The sequence below is a fragment of the Onychostruthus taczanowskii genome, unplaced genomic scaffold (genome assembly GCF_017590055.1).
Source record: "Onychostruthus taczanowskii isolate IOZ18803 unplaced genomic scaffold, ASM1759005v1 scaffold10, whole genome shotgun sequence".
Taxonomy (NCBI): Eukaryota; Metazoa; Chordata; class Aves; order Passeriformes; family Passeridae; genus Onychostruthus; species Onychostruthus taczanowskii.
In genome coordinates, this window is record NW_024496526.1 from 14611887 (window position 1) to 14636886 (window position 25000).

The window sequence follows — 25000 nt, forward strand, 5'->3', positions numbered from 1 at the left end:
TCAGCATGATGCCACACGACAAAACTCAGCAAAGCATGATGCAACCGTGAGATATCCAGACATAACATATGGTGCAGAGATTGGAATTAGTGAAGACCGATCACCAAACTTAGATTGCAGAAGGCAAAAAATAAAATCAAACAGTAGTACCTTCAGCCGATTTTATTTCTTTTTAAATTTTGGAAATGTCAAATTATAATCTAAGTGTCATTCAGCTGGGTGCTGCAACCATGCCAATTGGTCATTATTTTATATTTCATGCGATTTTCCATGGGTATTAAAATCCTGGTATTTGGTGCCTGAAATGTAGATCACTGCTTTGCATGTCCTATTGCTAGAGCAGATCGTTAGGAACTTATTAGTGAACTGGCCTGATTCCTTGAGCGTATTTATCATACTTAGCTCATGCAGCATGTGACCAGAACAGGAATAAACTTCACACCAGAGCCCTTCCATCCTGTCAGTTGTGAAAGTGTGATGTTTCTTTAATTTTAAAGAAGCAGAAGCAGGGAGAGGATGGGTATGGTGGACTGCCAGCCAAGAGCAAAGGGCTAGGAAACACCAGCATGGAAGGAAATACAGCAGGAAAAAATATAAATATTTTCAGATCACTGAAGGATCTCAGCTTCCAGGAAAACTCAAGCTGCTCCTTTATGAACCTGATCTGATTTTTTTTCCCTGGGACATGAGAGCATGGAAAGTCAGGCATAGAAAAAAACTCCACTTTCATAGCAAAGTTGTTAAGAATGAATACCAAGAACTATGCTAATTTTTTTTCTATCCAGTCACAGCTACCTTCAAATCCCACTGTGAAAGTTCACATTTAATAAGGTGTGATTAACGAATCCTCAAGGAAGCCAAAATTGTGTTATGAAATGAAGGGGAGATCTGGCAGCGAGGAAAATACAGGAGAAACCACAGCTAAAGTAACCAAGTGACAGGAAAACTAGTAGATGCCTGGAAATTAGGGCTCAGACTGCTGCATTTCTTTGTAAAAGATTTCCTAGGTCTGCACGCATACAAGGTTTCTTTTTTCCCTTTATTTCTCTTTATAGTAAAACTGAAAATTCAAACTTGATATATTGAATTATAGCAATATTACTTGTGTGAACTGTTTCCTAAATCTGCATTTCTGCCAATTTAACCTGTTGGTTTAAAGTCAAACTCAAAGAAAACTCTGGGCTTTGAGCTATAAATGTATTTTGGCTTTGAACCTCCAGCCTTGACCTAGGGGTGCACCAAATCCAGAGCTGGAGTCAGCTACCTGTGATTCAGGGCACAAGTTTAGCCACGAAGGGGAAATCCCAGAGTCTTAGCTCAGGAGATTTAAGCACGATCAAGTCACTTACTCAAATTAGCTTAAAATGCCAAAGCACTCTCAGCCTAAGCGCTCTCAAACCCCAGCACTGCCAGTGGAAAACCCTCACGGGTGAGGTGGGAGCTTTCCCAGCACTACCAACACCCAATGGGATGAACCTCTGCCCTGACCCAGTTGTCCTGCTCATTACCCTCAGAGTAACACAATGATGTCCCCTTGCTAATACCTCAATAATTGCTAATTTTGTTTCTTTTTTGCTCCTTGCAGACTTTCTGCTTTTCCTCAGCACCTTTTTAGTGTCCTCCTCACTGAACTGCCCACATTATCTCAGTCCCTCCCTCTGACTTACTTTTCCCTAACATGAAGAAGCCCAACCCTCGTCTTGTTCCACTTCTCCACCATCACTTCTCCATTACTTCGAATTCCCTGATTTTTTTTTTTTATTGTGCACTACATCTGATGCCCATTGCACCCTTCTCTGTCCCATCCTGGGAAATATTTCAGGTCAGACTGGATGGGGCCCTGAGCAGTCTGGCCTAGTTGAAGGTTTCCTTGGTCATTGCAGGGACTAAATGACTTTTAGGGCTCCCTTCCAGCCCAAACCATTCTATCTATGGTTCTCACCCCACAGTTGTGCTCCATCCAGCTCCCATCCCTTTTCCTTTCCTGAAACAGAAGTGAGCCACCTCCACTGCTCTCATCCAGAGTTGTCTCCACCCACCCTTCCAAAGCCTGGGTGATGTGCTCATCCCTCAGTCTTTGCCTGCTTTGCTCATCCCTTGCATGTGGCATTCGTGCCACACACAGATGTAGCCTGGCAGGGAATCATCCATATTTTATAAATTAATTTAGAAATGAACAGATTAAAATAATTCATATTTTCATATTAATTTATGTTAGCACTAAAAAGGCAATGCTAGAGCTATTTAGTCTATCACATCCATATCAAGGCCTCAGTTTTGATCTGAGGGAACCTGACAGCTTGGGCAAAGTTCTTTGTTCAGACACCACATAACATACCTTAGCAGTGCTCAGTGTGCAGCTGTTACAACACTAATTGAAATATGTTTTTAAATGTATCAGGTTTCCGAACATTTGCAGAATTATTTTCTTCCCCTCATGCGCAAAACCCAATATTCCAGACATTTAAAATGAGTGTTTAATCCCTACAATATGTTAGTAGGTCGTAAAATAAAACTGGACTAAGGTATTTTACACTGAGGATGGGGGTAAGTCTGCAATTGTAGGTGGATGAGGAGGACCTACAGTTTTAGGAAACCACAGGATCCCTGGCTGGTTAGGATTGGAAGGGACCTTAAAGCTCATCTCATTCCATCCCCTGCCATGGGCAAGGACACCTTCCACTAGACCAGGTTGCTCCAAGCCCTAGCCAACCTGGCCAGAGCCTCACCACCCTCACAGTGAAGACTTTCTTCTTAATATCTAATAGTATCTCCCTAATATCTAAAATCCTAATATCTAAACCCACTCTTCATTTCTAAGCCATCACCTTGTCCTAGAGCACTGTCGTGCAGTGTCACAAAATTCATAACACCATTGGAGCAGAGATAGGTCAAAAGGAAGCAGATTTGACATACCACCCCACAGGTTGTATCCAATCCCATCCAAGATCCCCTGTGTCATCCATGGGGGATGGAGCTAGGAGAGATGGACCCAAGGAAGCTCACAGAAGGGCTCATGAAACACTTGTGTTTCATCAGACGGATAAGTGATGCAGATGCCACATTTTGCAATGAAATTAAATGATAAATCTCTATCAAATATCTAGAGGAAATGTTTGGGCCTTTTTTGCTTCGTTGCAAAACACAGATTCCTATGGGGGCCCACGCTCAATCTACAGAGGGGAAGTTATAACTAATCTGTTTGCAATGTCTCTAAAATTGCATTTCTGTTAAAACAAGACAACAACAAAAATCTCTGTAAGTAAGTAAGTATCTCTCAGTCTTCCTGGGCTAAAAGTCTTTGAAAAGCTGTGCATTTCCCATTTGCAGTGGTATAAAAGTCACAAGACATTAGATCACAAGCTGTCACTGGTCCCAGACTAAATATCACCCATCTTTTGCCTAAGGCAAGTGGGTCTCTTTTCCGTGGGAGGGGGCCAAACAGAAATCCCACTATTTGGAGGAAAGAAGGAAACATTATTGTGACAGTTTGTTTTTTATTTTTTTTTAAGGCAGTCCTTTTGAAGCTGCTCGGGGGTTTGGATGTTAGATGTAGTCCCAGTGGAGATGGATTAGTGGCCAGAGTATAGCAAAGCGGTCAAAGGTGCAAGATAAATGCAATTTATATATAATTGCCCAAGCTGCACCTGTTCCTTTTTCAATAGTAGACCTTGTCTGCAGACACAAACATAGAATATCCTTTTTTTTTCCTTTATTTGAGTGTAAAATGGGGAATTCTAAACTTGCATCAGAGTAAAGCAAGAAAAAATAACCTTTAAATAGCATGTAAATTTTTTATGAATCAAGCTCTAAATAAAGAAAACTCCCAAGCTGGGAATTCAAAATACTAGCCAGAGAGAGCTGATTTGCTACCAGGCTCAAGAACAATATTTAGTTTACAGAATCAATCTGGAAATAAAACTAGTGCTTGCATCAGCATGAAAGCTACAAAAATAAAAAAGAGGTCTTAATAAAATATACAGTGGAAAAGGAAAGGATGAAAGCCCTAGCACAGCTATGAGGCCCTCGACAGCCCACACAAGTAATAAAATAGAATATGATGTAATATAGAACAACAATGAAAGGATTTTAAATTTCTAGGTAGGATTCTGAAAAACTGTTTCCAGCTTTTGTTGCAGAGCAGGCACGCTGAGAGTTCCCCTGTGAAGCTACAACAAAGCTGGTGTGTGGCAGACACGGGCGTTGACGAGGGCAGAACAAACATTAACCTTCACCTTACTCCTCCATGGCTGGACCAGGAGCCAGGATATTTCTGTATTTCTAGATGCTCCATTTTTCTGTTTGCTCTCCTGCTCACTCCCTCACTCCTGGTTTCCCCTCCTTCTCAGCAGCACCAAGAATTTTTTCTTGCCAAAGCACAGCTGCTTTGGCGTGAAGGCAACCACCTTCTTCACCTTTCATAAGGAAAGTGTCTTGAACCTTGTGCTAAGCAGCTTGGAAAAATCTGAGATTAGACACATCCCATATTGGCTCAACTAATTTCAGCCTGTCCAAATTAGGATGAGTCTGTAAGATTCCACAGGAAAATCATGTGAGCACTGAATGCCTGTGCTACCTGCCATGCTCTGCACCCTAATTACAGCGCTGCATCCTCTGGCTTTAAGGAAACAGGACCTTGTGAAGCTCAGGCTCTAAGAGGGACACATAACTTCTCTCAAAATTCAATGGCATCCCAAAATTAAATTGTCAGAATTTGGTTCTGCAACAAACAGTGGCCTCTACACTAAATTTCAGATGAGCCAGAACAAATGCAATTCACTTATTGCAGTAACACAAGAAATTTTCCTTCTCCCCATGAAGCTGAAAGCTATTACAGAATACCACCAATAATGCACAAATTAAAAACTAGGGATTGTGAAATTTGTGGCCCTTTTTCTACTGTGTTCCAGCTGTGGCAGGCATGGTGTACAGAGGTAATCACAGAGCTCTTTGTCCTACAGCTGGCTGCATGGTCCTACCAAAAGTTCTTGGGTTAACAAAAAGAACTGCCCAAATCCTATTCTTCTTGCCCTGGCACAGAAACTCAGCTCCACTGCAACACCTAAACATTCCTGTTTTCTCCTTTACAACACTTTATTATCAGTAAACAATGATTCAGACAGCTTATGTAGTTTTACCTGTCAATGTTGTGCTTCAAATGATTTCTCTGTGATAAATTTTTAGGGGCCTCTGTCTGACTCTTTTAACTCTTGTTCTATCACTGGCTGCAATAGATACACAGACCCTGAGAAGGGGTGACAAATAAAAATCTGATTGCCCCAAAGTTCAAATAAAACACATATATTCTTTTTACACAGAAAAAAGGAGATTGATATAAACAACATCCATTATTTTGTGCTTCTCCAGGAAAGACATGGAGCATTCCAGTTCCTCCTAAAACATGTTTTTAATGAAGCTACACCAGGTCATGATCAGCTCCTCAGAGAACAGCAACACCCTCAGAAAAAAAGGGCTTTTTTTTCCTCATTTTTAGGTTTCAAAAAGTTGGTTGAGAAACCTGGGCCTGCTCTTACAGTGACCCCAAAGGCAGAAGAGGCTGTTGCTTTCAATTGGGTTCCTTCCACCAAGCATGGACTGCAGTTTCACACCTATGTTATTAATGCAATTACAAGCTCTGTCTGAAACTATCAAATTAATTTGAAATTCACCTAAGAGGCACCTGAGCCATCAGCCAGAGTGCCAGTCCAGTGTTCCTCCTGAAGGCTGTGCATGAGGTATTGGGGCTGGCCCAGCCAAGCCCTTCAGAGCTCCCACCCACTCAAACACTGGTGTGATGCACTGAGGCTCCATAAAAGCAAACACATCCCTGATAATAGTACTTCCCTCTTTATCCAGTGAGCTCCATCACAGGATAGCACGAATTAATAATTACAACACCCCAGAGAGGCGGGCTGGTATCATTTCCCCGTGTTTCAAAGATGGGCGAAGGTGAGAGAAAGCTGAAGCAATTTGCTGCAATTCACTGAGGAAGTCTGTGGTGAGGCAGGGAAGAGTGCAATGCTCTCAGCGCCTGTGCCTCTGCCACAAGACCATCCTTCCTGTCCCTGAATGCCAGGCTCCAGCCTGATGATGTGCTGTAGTTCTAGCGTATTAAATCTGACACCCTATACATGTTCTGGATCATAAGGCTGAGTCCCATAAAACTGATGGACGTGAAGTTGAGAAGCCAAAAGGGACAGAGGAAAGAAGCAGGAGAAGAGTCCTCACTTTGCAGCTGTGTGGCATTTTTCTAGGCAGTGGGTTCCCATGCTACTTCCAGACCACAACATATTTTTGCTATTACAAATGCAGTTTATTTTGCAAATCAAGGTGATTGCACACATTTCAGCTTGTCAAATTTTCAGCCTTTCAACCATATGTCTGTCGACCTTATGGACTACCAACTTTATGGGATTCAACCATATGTCCAGATCCCGATATATATGAAGGCCAGTTCTAACATAAGAGCTTTACAGGAGTAGTGTAGTAAACCATAATGTTTGCAGATGGCTGTAATAAAATCATTCAGGAGAGGAAAGGTGCAGGGACGTAAAGCCTTCAAAGCTTCTTCTACTGAATAAACAATTTGATCTGAATAATGTAGTGGGAAGCACATTCTGCCAATGAACTGGCTGATCTAGTCCAAAATGTTGCTTTCAATTTTCTTTCCTAATCCCACGTGTATTTTAACTTCCTTTTGTATTTTCCGTTGTGGGATTAGCTTAAAATTTGGAAGAAAAGTAGAAGAAGGAAAAATAACAAAGTAAAGGATTTTGTTTTAAAGGCACCATCCACTTCTGAATTGTAAATTTTTCATCTGTGAAAAGCCAAAGGGTTATGTGGGGCCTGGAAGATGTATTAATATAGAGGTATAAGGTTTTTACCCTCGCATGGTGAGATTGAAGGATGATGTGACTTGCTTCATTTCCTGAAGCGGGACTCAGCTTTCAAAGTTAAGGCAAGTTTCCTCCTGAGTAAACTTTTTCTAACTCTAGGAAGTCGGAGTTTGGTTTATGTCCTGCTGCACAATAATTCAGATGATAATTCACATTCCCTTTGTCCAACATAACTTGATATCTCTATTATTTGGGAAGCTCCGGTCCCATTTTCCCCTAACTGAAACATGCTGAACCAATGTGTGGCCCTCAGAGAGCTCTGTCCTGGCGGACAGTGGGGAAGGGAGCACTGTTTGTAAGGGGAACCACGGCCAGCATAGGTGTGATAGAAGGTCTTTTTCAAACCAAAGCATTTTTTAAGCTGACAGTGCGTGGTGAGCTTTGGCAAGCTTCCTTGAACTAGACAAAAATCACTTCCTACTCAGGAAAGAAAGGAACCTTCCCTGAGCATTAACTGGGAAGTGAAAAAGTGAACTGCAACCTGCTTGTGCTGCTGGTGTGCAAAATCACTGCGAGAGGAAACCCCCTGAGCTGTTGACTTTCAGATAACTTGGCCAGAGCTGATAATGTCAGTGGCCCTTTTCCTATTGGATTAAATGGAGCAGGGTCAGATAGCGTCTAAGGAACAAGAAATACAATGTCACTCTTCCTTCCCATGCCAGACTTTGTGTTGACCAAGAGTGCTAGAGCCTGTCTCATTTCCAGAGGGCTTGGCCTGGGAGATGATGATTGCCACAGCACCTACCAACATTTACCCCATCACACCCAACTGTCCTTAACCACGCAGTAACCATCAAGAAAAATTTAAAAAAAAATAACTCAGAACAGAGCAAAAGAATTTTTTGAAAGCCTCAGCACCTGCACGAGTGTACTCATGGAAGATTGTGAAGAACAAAGCATGACCCTCAACCCTGCCCTCGGTGTGCGCGGCTGTCCTACCTGTGTGCTCGTATTTGTGTCGCAGCAGGGAACTGCTCTTCTGGAATGTCTTGTCACATAAGTCACACGCGTACATGCCACTTTCTGTCTTCTTGATCTTCTTTCGGGACAGACAGGAGTCAGAGTCCGTCATGTCGTCGAGGCCGGACATGTAGTCTGGGGTTCCATCAAGCAATTCTCCCTGTGACGGAACCACTCGTCAGCAAAAGCTGCTCCCACCACCCATCCTTCCCACCAACCACCCCAGGGAAGTTATAAACATGCCTCGGTGGTTCCTCTTAGCTTAGGAATATGAATAATAAAACTACAGCTGATGGAATGTATGGAAATAAAGAGGAGCCTTCTACTTCTATGCCTCAAACCAACTTTCTGTCTTTGAGCACTCTGCAGTAATGTGGTTTGCACAACACAACAGTATTTACCATATCAGCACTAAATATTTCCAAGAAAGTGTGAAGGGGAGGCTCTTCATGGCCAGCAAAAGGTATTGTATTATTTTACAGAGGTAAATGTAAGCTAAGGGATCATTCCTTTCAAAATTCCAAAACTTGGGTGCATTCTGTATCTGTAGAAAGGTTTTAATTGAATTTTATATTTAGGTACAAATGTTATTATTATGCAATCCATTTAAATGTATGTCTCCCGACTAAAGGCCTCAAGCTATATTTTTATATTTAATTTTGTAATTTGAAATAGGGAATATTAATAACACTTTTTATCAATGTTCTATCTATGTTAAAACAGCCTTCAGCATTAAGCAATAATGAATGTGGATCAGTAAATTATTAAATTTCTTGATATTTATTTTGTCTCGATCCAAAGAGAGTGCAAACTTGCATGATAACATACATTTCCATTTGCTATCACACAGTTCAGTTTTCTTAGACTAGGTTTGCACTAATTAATATTAGAGAAGATTAAATAGGCTTAAATACATTTACAAAGAGGGCAGATGTACTGTAAATTGGAATAGTGGAACAGCTGTTATGGAGGTGCAGTGCTATTTATGCTCCTATTGTGCAAAGAGGGATTACAGTCTGTAATGTAAAACCATACCTGATTTTCACATTTGAAACTATAAAACATTTACTAGTCAGTAAAATTACTAATGGACGGTAATAGGACATGGGGGAACAGGCGCAAATGTAAGAAAAAATTATTAATCTATAATCAGTTAATCTCATTTAACTAAACTCTGTACATTATATCTGAATGCACCCAGCAAAAGGCTATAAAAGTACAAGACTTCTGTGGAGCTGCTCTTCACTGCAGGTATGCAGGGGACAAAATCCTTTGCTACATTTGTGTTGACTCTGGGATGACCTGAAGGAAGAATTATGGGTTGTACCTGGGCATGAAGAAGTGCTGACCCAGATTACATGTCCAGGGAAAGACTTTGTCTGTGATTAAGGGCCCTGGTTGCTACCTCTCCAAATAATTTCATTTAATCTCTGGGGTTTTTTCAAAGCTGTTCCAGATGACTGGCAGGATTAGAGGACTAAGAATCTGGAAGACCAGTAGGTGTCCCAAAGGAAGGGGCTTTGGGTCAACTCATCCCCCAGACATTTGTGAGAAGAGAGGACAACTTTCCCATGAATAGTGGGTGAACAATCCCCCAAAAATACAGAGAAGGAATCTCTTTCAAGGGATTACAGTGTCTATGAGGCTCTGTCTATGGACATCTGCTTAGGGGGATACAACAACTTTGTGTCCAAGTATGGAGGTGACTCCAAAGGGATCTCACACTGCTTTTTTCTTTGTGCTGAAATGTAGTTATGCCCTGAAGAGACAAATTTCTCTACAAAGTTTCCTCCTTTTTTTCCTCTAGGATACAACTTTTAATGGACATTATTATTATTATTATTATTATTGTTGTTGTTGTTGTTGTTGTTGTTGTTGTTATTATATTGATATACAAATCTAATTAGAAATGGCTGAACTCTTAACAGAACAAAGATCATTAAACCTGTTAAAAGTAATTAGTACTGCTTGTGAACCCAAGCAGAGGTACTCTTAAGTTAACTGCAGTTTATTTTCCTACTCCACCGCATCTTTCCAAGTTCAGACTTAAATAAACTCTGCTAATTTTGTTGGAAATGTTGATTATAGCTTTGGGCTTTTTTTTTTTTTCTCTAAGAGGACACATCACAAAATACTAAATTCTAGCCTTTCAAAACAGGAAACAGTTGAAACCATTTACCTGAAATCCTTGTTTCCGCTGGTACTTTCTCCTTTGCTGCATATCGGCAAAAGTAGCTGCTCCAGTTGGGTAGGTATAGGCCATATGTGGTAGGAAGCTCATCTGATCTAGTCCTGGGTATGGTCGCAGCCCAGGAATACTGGTCTGGACTGGTGGCATAAAAGTGGCTGGGGGAAATGCGCTCTGTGGTGGAAGTGTTGTGTATAAAGGTTTGGCACTAAATGGGTTCATACCAAATACTGGGTTAGTGCTTTTATCCAGATTATTTGAATTAGAAAACTCCTTCTTGATAAAAGTCAAGTTCAGTGGCTCATCTGAGTTTTCAGATGATGAAGAAACACTGTTGTGTTCTAAACTTACACTATTAGATTTTGTTTTGTTCTTTGTGGCTATAATACTTTTGGGTTCCTTCATTTGTTTTGGTAAAGACAAGTCCAATGGCTCAGCCTGAAGCTCCTCAGAAGAGAAACTGTTTGGAGTGTAAGAACTACTGTGGGAGTTTTTAGAAGATGTGGAAGAAAGATTTAAAGGAGAAGGAGTATTGCTCCTAGAGTGGTCCAATTTATCAACTGGCTTAATATTGGTAAAATGAGGAGGTTTTGTTAGCCTGAGAGGAGTATCACAATTAGTAACACTGTTATGGAGTTCAGCTATAGATGGTGAAGTTATAGAGTCCACAGGCTTTATTGGAGATCTGGCTGACAAAGAGTCTTTAGTGGGAGTGTTGTTGGTGGCAGCCAGCGCCACCTTGGCACTGGCCCTTTCCAGTGATGGTGACCTGGAACTTGAATACTGGTAGACTTTTCTTTGTTCAAACCATTCCTTCACAAATTCCTGAGGAAGGCCAACAGCAATGGAAATTTTCAGTAGTTCATCAGAGTTGGGCTCCATGTTCATAGCATAATATGCTTTAAGTACAGACATGTGGTCCTTGTATGGGTTGATGGGGCTAGTCATTCCTTTCTCAGAAAGTACTGATGACAGCAAGAGGGCTTGCTTATCAAACACTCCAGGTTTGTTGGGAACCATGTTCTCATGAGGCTGAAGGACTGCCTTGATTTCTTCGTTCATTTTACACAGGTAACGCTCATGCTGATGCAACGGAATGGGACCAGGAAAGCTTTCTTTACAGAACTGGCATGAAAATGGTGTGGATACGTTGTGGTTCTCTATCATCTTGTCTTCAGTTACCAGGTCTATTAGGGTTCGCAGTTTCTCTTTTTTAATGTTATTGAGCTGCCTCCTTGAGTCTGTGGTCAAGCTCTGGAGGCAAGCTTTGGCTTCATTGACTTTCTCTAATGTATAGTCAATAATACTTTTAGTGGCACCATTATGACTTACTACTGGAAGACCCACGGGGGGAATATTGGGGGAGGTAACTCCTTGTTCCTCGGCTTGAGAGCATGAATCCTTCATATGGTAAACCTTCAACTTGGAGATCTCTTCAGCCTTGCAGTCCATTTTCTGCCTGGAAACCGTGTTGTCCACAATCTGTAGGACCTTCTGCACCTCGCTTAAATTGCTGCCCACCGCAGGAAACCCGAGCAACGGTGCTTCCATCCCTACGCCTAAGTGCTGCATTGGACTTTGAGCAGACGCGTGAACTCCTAAGGGGCTGGTTGCTCCAAGTCCACCATTCATAAAAGGACTAGTTGCACTAAACCCATGTGAGGCCATAAGAACCTTGTACTCATTGAAATCTAGTGGTTCTGTTTTAATTTTCAGTAGGCCTGTTTGCTCAGACATACTAAGTGGTTTGCCATTCTCCAGCTTGTTTCTCAGCTGTGTGATGGCTGAATTAGTAGGAGAGGAAGATACAGAATTAGGAGAAGAACCCGTCTTGATATTGTTTCTCATTCTGCCATTTACAGAGATTAAACCAATACACTTCTTGCTGCTGATGTGCGAACTGTAGGAGCCAGAATGGGAGAAACGTTTCTTGCAGTTTGGACACTCATATGGTTTTTCACCTAAAATGATAATTAAAACCAAATGTTAATTATCATTCTTGCTGCTATAGTTGCAAGAGATTGCATTTGGTATCTAACTGATCACCTAATCCAGTGATTAATAGTGAAGGAAATATTAATTCTCTGAACATGGACACATGCCACCAGTGCTTCACCCTCCTCTTTCTACAGGTCAGTTTGGACCCAGAGTCTCCAAGTGGCAAAAGCCATCAAAGTGTGAGATTGGCTCCAGACTGACCAGGGCAAATCACATGTAAGCACCCTGTAAGGAAGAGAGTCAAATCAAATCAAGACTGTTCAAATTTGATTTGTTTATTTTTTATTTTTTTCTCCCCCAGAATGGAATTTTCACTGGATATGAGGACCTGTATGAGAAAGCGAGTCCTGATGTTAGAACCACCACATCAGTTTGTGCCTGTGCTGAGCCTGGTGACATTTTCTGTGCTGAATTCTGCATCAAGTAGGAGAGCCAAAATGCTCAAGTCATTCAATCTGAGAGGCTTGGCAGTTTCTTGTTATCTGAGAATATCAGTTGTATTTCACTCAGGGGGACTTTTTATTTTGGAAAATATAATGAACTCTTCAGGCTCCTGCTGCACAGCAATGAATGAATGCTTCTGAACTCAAACTGCCAAACAATCTATATTATTTGCAGGAAGCTTTACTATTTCCAAATCTTTTAGCAAGACCGTGGTATTAACAGCATGATAAATGAGGATGACTCAGATATCACTTATGAAATACCTTGGTAGCTCCAAGAAGCCAGAAGCAGAACTGTGTAAATTTTAAGCAGTCTTTAAAACTCAACTAATTAAACAAAATGCAAATGAGCACACCAGCACCTCCGCTACTCACCACTGTGAATTCGCAGGTGTTCCTTCAGATGGTGTTTATATTTGAAGGCCTTGCCACACTCAGTGCATTTGAACTTACGATTGCCTGCTCCTTGGGTCAGCATTTGGTGCTGGGAGGAAAAGAAGAAAACAAAAGAGATACCAACATAAATTTTATGCAAGAGAAACCATGAATTTCAAGCTCAAAAAAACAAAAATTAAATTAATGTGACTCTGAATTCGTCAAGCGGACCAAAAGGTCTGCATGTACATTTATTTGTCTCATCAGCGTTGCAATAAAAATCAAAATGTTGGCAGTAAACTGAAACAAATGAGAAAGTACTTTCACATGAGCGTTCAATATTTGCTTTAGAATTATTTCCTAAGTCTCTCATCAGAAATGTGTTGCTTTAAGGTAACTTACAATGAGAGAAACAGTTTTATAAGAAGATCTGTGGCTCTTAATATTCCTAGCAGATTCTGAACATGTGGGACTCAGCTTGTTTAAAAATTCTGTTTACTGCATGTGGAGGAAAGAGAGAAACACTGTCATTAGTGGCATTTCGTGTAAGATTTAATTCATTATCAAGCAGGAGAGACTGCATCTTCAGCATAAGCTGCTGCTGGAAATGTTTTTTAAAATCACAGAGCAGCAGGAAAGACTTGAGCTACCTTTCGTGCCATGTTTTTCCCTGGTGTTCTTCTGAGGGGCAAGGGAAAGTTGCAAGTTAAAAGGGGTGTAAAGATATAATCAAAGGAAGCTGACCTTTTTGCAACAAGCAAGGAAAGCCGCATGACTTTGAATTTGGAGAGAAAAACAAAATTAATTAAAAAATAATTATTATCTTGATAATCATGTAGCCACTCTGGATGCTCAAGGTAAGAGGTCAGCCTTTTGCAGGCAACCAGGACACAAAAGCCTTTTGCAGGAGCAGGGAGGGGGGAAAAAGGGGAGGAAAAAAAAGGAAGGGAAAAAAAAAAAAAAAAAAGGCAGCGCCGAAACGGTATGACAACTGCGAGGGTGTGCTGCCTCTTCCCACATTCCTGGCGAGACAGATGGTGTTACATGGGACACAGGGAGGTTTGTTCAAACAGCAGCAACCTTCAAAGATCAAGCAGAGCCCAGCCCGCCGCGCGCCATTGAGGGACCCGCGCTCATATGTTGCTGAGTTGCATAAACAAACAGCAACAGCTGTTTTGTCTCCCCCCATCGCCCTCCGAGGACTACTATAAACTTTAGTTGTGCCACTGTTAATATGATACAATCATTTTAATTTACTAATTGTAAATGCCATGAGCAAATGAGGGGACTTTTCAACACCAAAGCTACCATTCATAATGCGCCAGTACCAGCGCGCTCTCGCATGTGAAATTTCAGGCAGTTACGTTGGATAAATATCCAGGCGGGTTTTGTTCCCTCCCCTGGTGTTTTTAATGACACGAGGCAAAAGGAAGAACCTTACAGTGGATCAGGTTAGGAAAAATATACATGGGAAAATGTGTTTGTCTACTGGAAAAGCCATGGGAAGGAAAGAAAGGAGAAAGCGCTCTGGAGTCATTTATATTGATTTAAGATCAAGCAAAAGATACTGTTCTCTTAAAAATGCTAATTGCAAAAATCGTGTGATTAGGAAGATATGTGTTTGCCTAACTGAATTTACCTTCTGCTGAGAAAAACCTACCAAGAGAAATCCAACAGATTGTGATTTTCAGGTTTTTAAAAAAAATAAATACAGCATAAAGCCTTTATAATTTGACACAATGCACACATCTATTTATTCAACTTTTAACCACACCATTTGAGTTTCCATTACAACCCATTAAGATGGGTTTTTAGAAGTAATTCTCCAGCTAGGAGCAGTTTTTCTGCCAGTGTGTAAAGAATTTGTGGCACAGGTCTATCACCAGCCCATCTAGGAGCACTAGGGAAGCTCAGTCACCTGTTTGAGACACCAGCATTTCCTTAAATGTGGCACTGATATAATATTACATGTACCCCATCGAGGAAAAAACGGCTTTGATTTATTGCAGATACGCTGCCGGGCTATACAAATGAGAGCAATGCCCAATTCTAGTGGCACAATCACAAATGATAGCCTATATGTACTGTCGGAAGAGTTCTTCTCAAAATGTGTAATTATGTCTAACAAACGATTATACAAAATACGCATAATTTCATGTGATTGAAAAGGTTACTCAAAAAGTAATGAAAAAATATTAGCAGATCTTTTAGTATGTCTTGGAGCTCCTATTTGCAACACTGCAAAGTAAAACTAGGTGAAAAATGGAATTAAAATTGCTGAGATGTTTAATAATGTATAATTAAAATGCTACAGTTTCATTCACTTTTTGAGGAACATAAAAACGAAACTAAAGTCAAGTTAAAGTGCAAATAAAATTTCTAAATTAGAAATTAACACACTCATTCGATCGTGAACATAAGACTATTAAATCATATTAGAAGAGACCATCAAAAAATCATTTAGACCTCAATTAAAGCTATTACCATTAAAAGATCTGCATCTTCAAAATGCCATGAAAAATTAATAATGATTGCCAATCAAAGCAATATCGTTTCTCTAAGGGGTTATTACAGAAAGAAATCACTTAAAACCAGCCCCCCACCTGATCTGTCCCTGGCTTGTGTGTCACCATATGCCGCTCGAGCTGGGTGCGGTAGGCAAACGTGTAGTTACAGAGAGGGCACGAGAAGTTCTCCTCGTTCTTCTCGTGGCGGTACTTGATGTGCTCCTTGAGGGACGTCAGGCGCTTGTAGCCCCGGTCGCAGTAGGGGCAGGTCAGCAGTTGGGCGAAGGCATCTGGAGTTCCAGGTGGCAGGTCTGCACCCCGGGATGGGAGGGGGGGGAAGAGAGAGGCAGGCCAAAAGGTCAGCAAATCAATGGCAGCTCATGGGCTGATTGCCCGGGATGGTATGAGAGGAATCGCCGCAATCTGCTGCCCGGGAGGGAGGGACTGCGCTTCCAACCGGCGGCGGGAGGCACCGGCACCCGCGCACGCCCACGGCAGACTCGCAGGGCCCGCTCTGGACCCCGCCGGGAAATTAATTATGGGCATCACTCCTCCCGCAGACCTGGCTGGCTTGAAAACTAAGAAATACTTTTCCTGATCAATTGGCAATTTGCATTCCAGCCCCAGCTCATTATGTTACTTATGCCATTGACCGAATCCTTCCTACTGACTCTTCTCCAATTATTCATCAAGGCAATGGAGAGCAATAGGCTGGCTACTCCGTCTTTTGTTGCATTAAAACTCTATTAAAACTTCCCAAACTCCCAAGTAGAGCAGCAGCCTTTTTCCTCCTTAAATTCAGCTCTTCAGTTCACCCACCAAATAATACAAATGTGCTGACTAAAAAATCACAATACACTGAAATTACAGCCCCAATCTTTGCTCATGAAATTCCATGCCGTTGCAGCTGTTCTTCAATTTTTAAGGTAAACACCCAGGCATGTAGTGCATTTATAATTGCAACAGCTGCACGAGGTCAGGATACTGGCTAAAAATGAATTACAGCCTCACCATTTTCTTCTTGCCCATTGGCCTCTGGAGTGCCAAGGCGAGACAGTTCCTCAGGGGCTTCAGGGTAAATAATGGCTGTGTCGCTGCGCTGCAGGTACTCTGCTATGCTGACTGCATGCCCATCTCCTTCCTCCAGTTTCCTTTTGGCAAAATATTCCTCAAAGTCCGACGTGCAATTTGCGTTCTTCACTAAAATAAGAGAGGGGGAAAAGAAAGGATGGTTGAGTGCATCGTCCCAGAGAGCCTGGGCTGGTCAGCAGTGTTAGAGGTGGAGCAGATATACTGGAGCTACAAGGCTGGGGCTGCAGCTGGATCCTTGCTCTCATCAGCCTTGCTCAAGCTCCCAATAAAATTAATGTGAGCTTTCCACCAGTGTGGATGGAAGTAAAGGCAGGCAGTTAAATTAACAAGAACATGGGGCTCTACAGGGCAGCAGGAGAAGTTTATGAGGCTTGGGTAATGCAGGTAATCTTTCATTGCTGGAACCTGAACAACCTTCACGGGGCTCCTGGGGGTCCCACAGCTTTTGGTATGAGCACAGCTCGACCTACAGGACTGAGCTCAGCTGCCCCTGGATCCTGCAGACCCTGAGACAGTCCCTGTGTGGGAGATGACAATGGCAGGTAGTAAAAGACCAAATTTTTCTGAGACAGGCCTTTCCTCAGGTTGCTCTTTGTCAGGCACAAGAAGAAAGTTGTTCACATCTTCCTGCTTTTTCTTTCCTCCCTGAAAAATTAACTTATAATGAGAGGATGGGTTGTTTTAAAAACTTATTGCTTCATGATTTCTGCAATAGAGCCACGTGGTTTAGACCATTAGAGGGTCACCAAGCCCAAAACCACTTTGACAGTCCATACAAGAGTTTTCTTTCTTTTCTTTAAATGTAATCTCAATTTTTTATTATCCATGCAATGTCCATGAAACATAATACATGCTCAGCCACAAAGCATCCTGTTACTAAAAATGTGCCTTTCTCCTCCAAGTATGAACACTGCTTACAGGAAAGACCTTAAAACTCTGGGATGCTACAGACAAATAATAGTATAATTATACTAGAAAAGAAAAAGAAAAAAGGAGATTATGATTTTCTTCCTCTAAGTTGTGTTACGTTGTTTATTTAACAAGTCTTGTGAGACACAGTTGGTGGCAGGGAACTAAATATACTATATTTTAACTGACCATAAATGAAAAGAACAACTTATGATTTATTAAATTTTTAATGTATTTCTGCTGAGGTGAAATTAAAAAATGAGCAAACACCATGGGCTGTTCTGGACTATTCATGTAAAAGTAAAATACTAAACAGCATAATTCTGCTGTTAGTGATGCCAGGGAGCAACACGGAGTAATCACGTGGAAATCAAGGGGTTTATGGTTTCAACCACTGGAAATGAGAGACTAACCAGCTCCTTGGTGTTTAGAAATGAGTGAAGGCTTTGCCTCAGTTTCCCATGAAAATGCAAGGCAGTGATGCTGGTGGTGAAAATGAGCCATGACCTCTGACTGGGGCACAACTGGGAGCCTGCAGTGCCTGATTTGAAGCTCTGATCTCGGCGTCATCGATAAAAGGAGATATCCGTCTCTGTAAACCTCATCCCTTTAGCCGATAAAATCAAATCCTCTGGCTGAGACAAATATGCCCTATTTTTCATACCAGCTGAGCAGCTTCTCAACCGTTCTGCAGTATTTTAGTGACAGTGACCAAATGGCACAGGGCATGGGACCCTGGTTTTGGAAGGAAACTTCTGTTCCTATCACAGTGGTTTTGTAGGGAATGGCTACACCACCACAGAGTTCCTCTTGGTCCTACTGCAGCTCCAGTTAACATTTGTTATTAGCATGAGAAACAATTCTCTTTCAACACCAAAATTAAGCAGCTTCTAGAGAATGGGAGTGTGAGTGTGGAGAAGACAGAGTACTTTACCTACATGTTGTTCTGGGAGAACAATACAACAAAATGGTGGTTTACTGAGCACACCTTACACACAAGAGCATCACAGCAGGTATAGGAGTTGTTGTTTTTATCAGGAAAAAAAAGAGCTGAGTCTTTACTTTTTATGCTGTAAATCTAACTTATCATTCCCCTGTTATGCCTAGATCTTCCAGGTGTTACAAGATCATCTACCCTCTGGCTTAGCACTACCCAAGCTCCACTCCTTCTCCTCTCTTAGCAATAGATCCAAGGAAAACAAGTTTAATTTTGCCAAACCTAGGCCATAAGCCAATAAGTGAAGCAAGAAGATGGATTTTTTTTCTCCAGAGAGGAGAAATGGGATGGCTCCATGTGTCCCTTTTTTCTCCCCAGGTAAACTAGGGATACTTGGAGTTTGCAACTGCCTTTATAGGATTAGGATTCAAGCCACCTAGCAAGGTCTGAGTTAACATTAGGAGCTTCCATCCCCACCTCAAACCAAAATGAGGTTCTTCCTTCATGCCCCCAAGTCTATCTGGAGGCTGATCCAACAGGCTGTGGAGGACTGCTGCGATATTACCAGCCTTGGCTTCCTAATTCTCAGGATTATTTAGCTTCTATGTCCGTACATGCAATCCAGGAGCTAAAGCAAATGTTTACGTCTACATTATAAACCCTTAAAAACAAGGGGATTTAGTGGAAAAGCTGATAGACCCTTCACTGAAACAATACAACCAGTGCTGCAAAGCTGCAGATTAACACAAAGAGTCAAGGGTGTCCATGTGGGGCTGGTTTCTCACCAGCAGCATTACTGACAGTTCAGACATGGCTGGAAGCTCATCCAGAGGTACTAAAAAGACCCATCTGACAACCATTACGTTTGTCTCTCAGCTTCTGGGTGGAAGACTTGCTTCCCCTCTCCATGCCCTGATTTATTTTCCACGTACAAAGCCATATTCCCAGACTCCTTGTGGGCTGACACTACACACACACTGCACATCCCCTCCTGTGAGGCAAGAATTTCAGTGAGATCTACGGTGGGTGACCTCACCAAATAAGTCTTTTTTAAATTAATTATTGGAGCCTGGAGAGCAGAAATATTTTCAGCTCCAAAAGCTGATGTGGCTGTGTCACATAAAAATAAAACACATTAAGGAAAGCTATCTTTGGAGGCATTTAGGACCTTTCAAGATAAAGTGGGAGAGAGGTCCAAGGAGCTTGGGAGACCAGTTATTTTGTGTGGGAACTCATCCTGCTAGATGGTGATAGCTGCCCTTAATCGCAAACAAAGCTAATAAAACCACAGCCTTCATTAGCCAGGAAGTGAGAGGCCCCCATTGGTACACATAGATTACAGCCTGAAAACGGCCTGTCCTCCAACCTGCCAAGTTTTGGTTCTGTTTTCCTCCCCCTGAAAGTTTTTCTTTCCCTTCTTTAAATTATGTTAAGAGATCTTTACTTGAATTTTGTCAGATGTTACTAATCAAAACCAGGAAAATTTATCTGTTTGTTTGCAGGGATTTTGTTAATCTATTCTCTGCAAACATCCCAGTTGCAATAACCATAAAAGGTAGAATAAAATAAACCATAAGAATTTCTTCATTCACCTTTTAAAAAGTTCTTCTGCTAAACATCACTTCGTCAAGTTCCTATTGCAGAAATCCTGAGAAATATTTACAAATTGGTTTAGCAGTACCAAAATCCTAAATTTTCACTCTAATGGTCACTTCTGCTTTTTCACCATGAAGCCTCCATGGCTCATTACAAAAATGCAGCTGATTAATGTAGGGATAACAAGATTTTTCTTAAAGTACTACTAGGAAGTGGCCACTCTGACAATAGCATAATAATTTAATAATTGAGACCTTTTCTTTTCGTTTTCTTTTTCTACTAATAATATTTTGCGGAGAATTTGATGCTAAAAGTGCACCAAAAATATTGCATGCACCTACATAAACTTTCTGGTTGAATGTGTGTTTTCATTGGGTTGAGTCTCAGCCTCACCTCAGCTACATTATTGAACAACAGTATTAGATCCCCTATAACCTGCAGGGAAAAACTGAGGCCAAACACTCAAGACAGGCCCAAAGCCTAAAGTGAGGCTGAAGAAGAAAATTTTGAACACTTCCCAGACTATCCAGGAAGTATATCCTAAAGCTCAGGGACTGATTTCTTCCCTTTATTTGTCAAGTATGGTTGAGGCATCTCACTGGGCATGAAGGGGAAATTTTACTCCTAATAAAGGAAACAACAGGTACTCATAGTCACCTGGCATCTCCCTCTCAAGGTGAAAAGATTGGCATAAGCATTTAATTTATGAGAGTATTTATTATGCCTAAGTAATCTGATACTGCTCTTAAGAGTCCATGGAGATTGCAGCAACTAAAGAAACGTTCTGCCCAAGCTGAAAATGCATCAGCCCCCACTGAAAGAGGCTCTGAGCACCTCAGTGACAAAAGATTGGAAATAAACACTGTCAGAGCAACTTGTGGTGGTTATTTGAGTAAGCCGCCACCATAGCCAGAGCAAAGAGGAGCCTAGGACTTGCACAGGACATTTGGGGAAGGAATTGATAGGAGCAACACACAGAGAAGCTCTTGCATTTTAAATGCAAAGCACTCCTTGAGCCGTGAGTTTGCAGTGCATCAAGCTGGGCAGGGGAAACCCTTATTTCTTCCATGGAAAACTGGTTCCACTAGAGGCAGGATACCCCATGGACCCCACTCAGGGCTGGCAGAGGGGCTCGTTGAGAGGGGCCCCAGAGAGATTTTGTGAGGCCAATGAAGAGCTGGAAGACAAGGACATCAGATACTGGAAGAGAAGGACTAAGAGGACATGAAGTCTTCCCCTTCAAGCAGACCACATTGCAAGCATGAAAGAATCAAGGCCTGTTATGGCAAGGAAAATATGTGCAAAGGAAGTCACACGGACTGATAGGGGACCTCAAAGGCTCTGGTAATGGTAATTCAGATAACCATCAAACCTTGTTTCTGAATCAGATGTCTTTTAAAATCCTGTTTCTCCAAGTGCTAAGCACAGTTCGCCACTTTATTGCAGTCTCTTGGAAATAAAATAAGCTTTTGAGATACATATGTAGCCAGTTCTGCACAGCAACATCATTAAGTACATACGTAATGATGAACTGTGCCTCGGTGCCACCCTCCTTTCATGCATAATAAATCTAATGGATGAAGGAAGCAGTGATACGGTTTTATTTTCCTATTATTTTCCCCCTCAAGAATGATAAAGTAAATTTCTTGCGTTGCTTAATAAGAGCACTGGGGTTTTATGTGGGTGTTACCAACATCAGGAAAGTGTGAGTAATAAAGTCCTTGTGAGACTTTGGTACCACCTTTTACAGTAATATTTGTGGAGAGTATTACCTATGAAGTAAATTTCATAATGGAATGGATAGAAATGTACTTACACTAGAAAACTATTCCTTTTAGCTGTGTAAATCTACCTGCAAGATCTCAAATTGTGGCAAAATGCAGAAAAAACACAGGGTGATGTATGGCATTCAGCTGTTCTGAGGCTAGAGTGGGGCCTTTGGAAAGAACATGGTAAATCCCTGAATTCATTTGGATTAGAAAATAGCAACAGGAACATTTTGCTGGTTTGCTCTGCTACAGAAAAAGAGATGGCTCAGAGGTGATGCCTGCTAAATATCTCTGTCACACTTCTTGTGCCACCAAATGTATTGATTTCTAAGAGTGGAAAGAAAGAGATGCTAAAAGTGGGAGAAAAACCCCAACAAACGATTGGCCAGAAACATTATAATCTCATAAATATGTGTGTGTGTCTATGGATCTATGTAAGGGGTTTATGTGTGTCTTGCTGAAAAGATGTTTCCAGTCTCTGAAGCAGCTCACTCTGAGCACCACCCAAATCTGGGGCTGCCAAGGAGGGTGCACCCCATCCTCATTATCAAGCTCTTCATACAATCTCTCTCATTAAAAGGCCACTGTATCTTGGCCCAGCTACTTTAAACTATCCAAGGTTCACCCTGCATGGGAAAACATATCCTCACACTGCTGAGGACTACTATCTCCCAAGGAATGCAGCTACAAGGAGCTGGGACTAAAATGCTGTGGAACACAGGAGGGGTAGCAAGGACTCTTCACTGCATGAATTGGTCACTGCACTCTCGTGGTCAAGTTGGGAGGAATTAAAAACCAGGAGAATTATGTCAGTATTTTCCGATTTTTTAACTGAAAACAAGAAATAGATTGTTTTGTCATTCTCACTCGTCATGCACAGCTAGCTCTATGTGTTCCCAAAGAAAAGCGATGCTCCATGCAAGGCCTTACCTGTACCATTGTTTCCGGTGGTCTGAATTGTGGCTTCAGGCCCCATAGTGTCATAATCTTCCTTCATTTCTTCTGTGAAACAAAGCATGCACACTTTTAGCACAGGCAGGGTGGTGAAAGGCTCACAAAGCTGGGGAGCACGCTGCGGTGCCGGGGAAGATCCCGCTCAGGGAAGGAGAGAAAAGGGCTCTTGTGGACCTCTACACAATGGCTTTGTTCTGGGGAGTGAATGAGTTCAGCAGTGCTGCAGGGACGAGAACTTATTTACTTTAAACACGACAGAGAGCGGTGGAAAACAGAACTACTTGTTCAGAGTAAACGAAGGGCTTTTCCCAATATCAAATCTAATAAGCAGCCGGGTGAGAAAAGGGATTTTTTTTTTTTGTTCTTTTTTTTCCCCCTAATTTAAAAGAAATAATCAGTTAACAGACACTGTGAGATCTATACCTGGAAGAAAATGCAAATGCAGAAGGAAAATGTAAGAACTTCTTGTATCTCTCTCTCTATCTATCTATCGCCACACAGATCTGAGCTGTCAGAGTCATTTTAACCTCATTTGAGGCACAGCAAGTATTAATATTGAGTGGTGCAGAAATGTGACAAATCTTCAACTGTAGGAAGTTCTCCTCTGCCACTACTACTTGCTTGCATCTTCTGTGCACTGACAAAGTCTGCCTTTATGGCCATAAATCGGGTTAATTCACATGCAAATGAGCATAACACATGTAAAATTATTTATTATGTATTTGTATGGATCTGTTTACTTTTCATGAACCTGGGGGCTCAGAGTGAATAAAAATACCTTTTAGGAGAGGTTCCATATGGGGAGAACAATTTTCTTGGATGTTTCAGCCTGCCTGTCAAACTTGGTTTCTTGCTGCTAATTTGTTAGTTCATGTGCAACAGGTATTCACACATGCAGCCTGGATAGGATTTAACCTTCCAAAGGGCTTTCACAGGCAAAAAAAGAAATTATACAGAGAATTTCTTTCTCGCCTTTTCAACTTCTAAATGCCAGCCTTTCTCTATCTGAGGACATGCACAAACACACAATCTCTCCCTTTCCTTTTCTTTTAAGTGAGAGAATTTGGTAGTTGAAATTTAAGTGAAAAAAAAATCTTCTTTAATCATCACTGAGATGCACTTGCAAGAAATAAAATTACATAAGGCACCCAGAAGTGGTTCAACGATGACCAAATAAATTTTAAAAAATGAGAGAATTTCCCAGAAACAAACACCAGTCGATGATGATTCAGGAAGATGGATGCTGCTCGGCCAATCAAACGATAGACTGGCAAGAAGATCAAAGCATGCTATTAAAATGTTATTGATACATGAAGCATTAAAATTCTTATTACTTTTTTTTTTTTTTTTTTTTTTTTTTTTTTTTTTTTTTTTTTTTTTTTTTTGTTAGAAAGATTTTGATGAGGACAGAAACTGGCCCAGTGTTAATCCATTTCCATGACAATGATTTGACTGAAGATAGGGGAATAATATAAACAGAGCACATTCTCAGTTCATTCCTAAAATTGTAATCTTGTAGTATTCTTCAGATGTCACACTCTACAAGTAATTAGTTGGTAGAATAACAGGTTCTAATTGTATCATTCTAATCAAAACTAAAGCACAGAATGACTTAATTCAGAGCTTTACAACCAGCGTACAATACTGTGGTATAAATATACATGTTTATGGCTTTGAAGCTTAAAAAAAGAGAAAAAAAAATTAATGAAAGCTCTTAAGTTAAAATATGCAGGTACAAACAGATGCTAAATTTGTACAAAAGCATAGAATATGCAGACCAGATGAAAAATATTTGTTTAAACTGTACAGCAGACAAGCCAGCCTTGATTCTTTTCCCAGATCTGGCATTCTGCCTCTCTAAGGATCATTTTCACGGGGTTATCTTGCGTCCAAAACATTTAGGAGTTCAATATGTATTAATAAAATGTTGTCAATTATGATAATTGATCTGCTGAGCCAGCCTCACATCTGATATTTTTATTGCAGCCTCCCAGAAATTTTAATCAAGGTACAGTGTTTCTGAGAAGTTCAGCCTTCGATATAAATATAGCCATTGTGATTTTCTTCCTTGATCATCTCATGTGATTTCTGGTAGTAAGGAGTCACAAGTATCAGAAGTTTTCCATCTGAGGGCATGTCTACCCAGTCAGCAAGGGGAAAACAGTTAACAGCTTTTTTTTATTTTTTTTTTTTTGCATAATAGTGGTAATGTTCAAGATTTTTTGCTGCACTTCCTTCCTCATTGCCATTTTCTTCTGTGGTAAAGAGAAGTTACAGTGTCTAGTTGCTTCCCAAAAATTATTCAAGGCTCATGAAGGCTCTGCTCTGCTTCTCTCTTTGTGCAGGTCACCGGGGTACACGCTGCAATTTTTCATG

General features: G+C 41.2%; 1 protein-coding gene across 3 annotated transcripts in view; it reads right to left on the reverse strand.

Moving 5' to 3' along the window:
• Positions 1-25000, reverse strand: part of ZEB2 (zinc finger E-box binding homeobox 2) — a 114188-nt gene that overhangs the window by 3089 nt on the left and 86099 nt on the right. For all 3 annotated transcript variants that reach the window (XM_041409625.1, XM_041409633.1, XM_041409641.1), the window contains 6 exons: positions 22601-22672; positions 16379-16567; positions 15464-15678; positions 12861-12969; positions 10036-12005; positions 7836-8016 (listed from right to left, as the gene is read on the reverse strand). In XM_041409625.1, the coding sequence (XP_041265559.1) occupies positions 7836-8016; positions 10036-12005; positions 12861-12969; positions 15464-15678; positions 16379-16567; positions 22601-22672 (2736 nt within the window). The remainder of the gene's footprint in view (positions 1-7835; positions 8017-10035; positions 12006-12860; positions 12970-15463; positions 15679-16378; positions 16568-22600; positions 22673-25000) is intronic.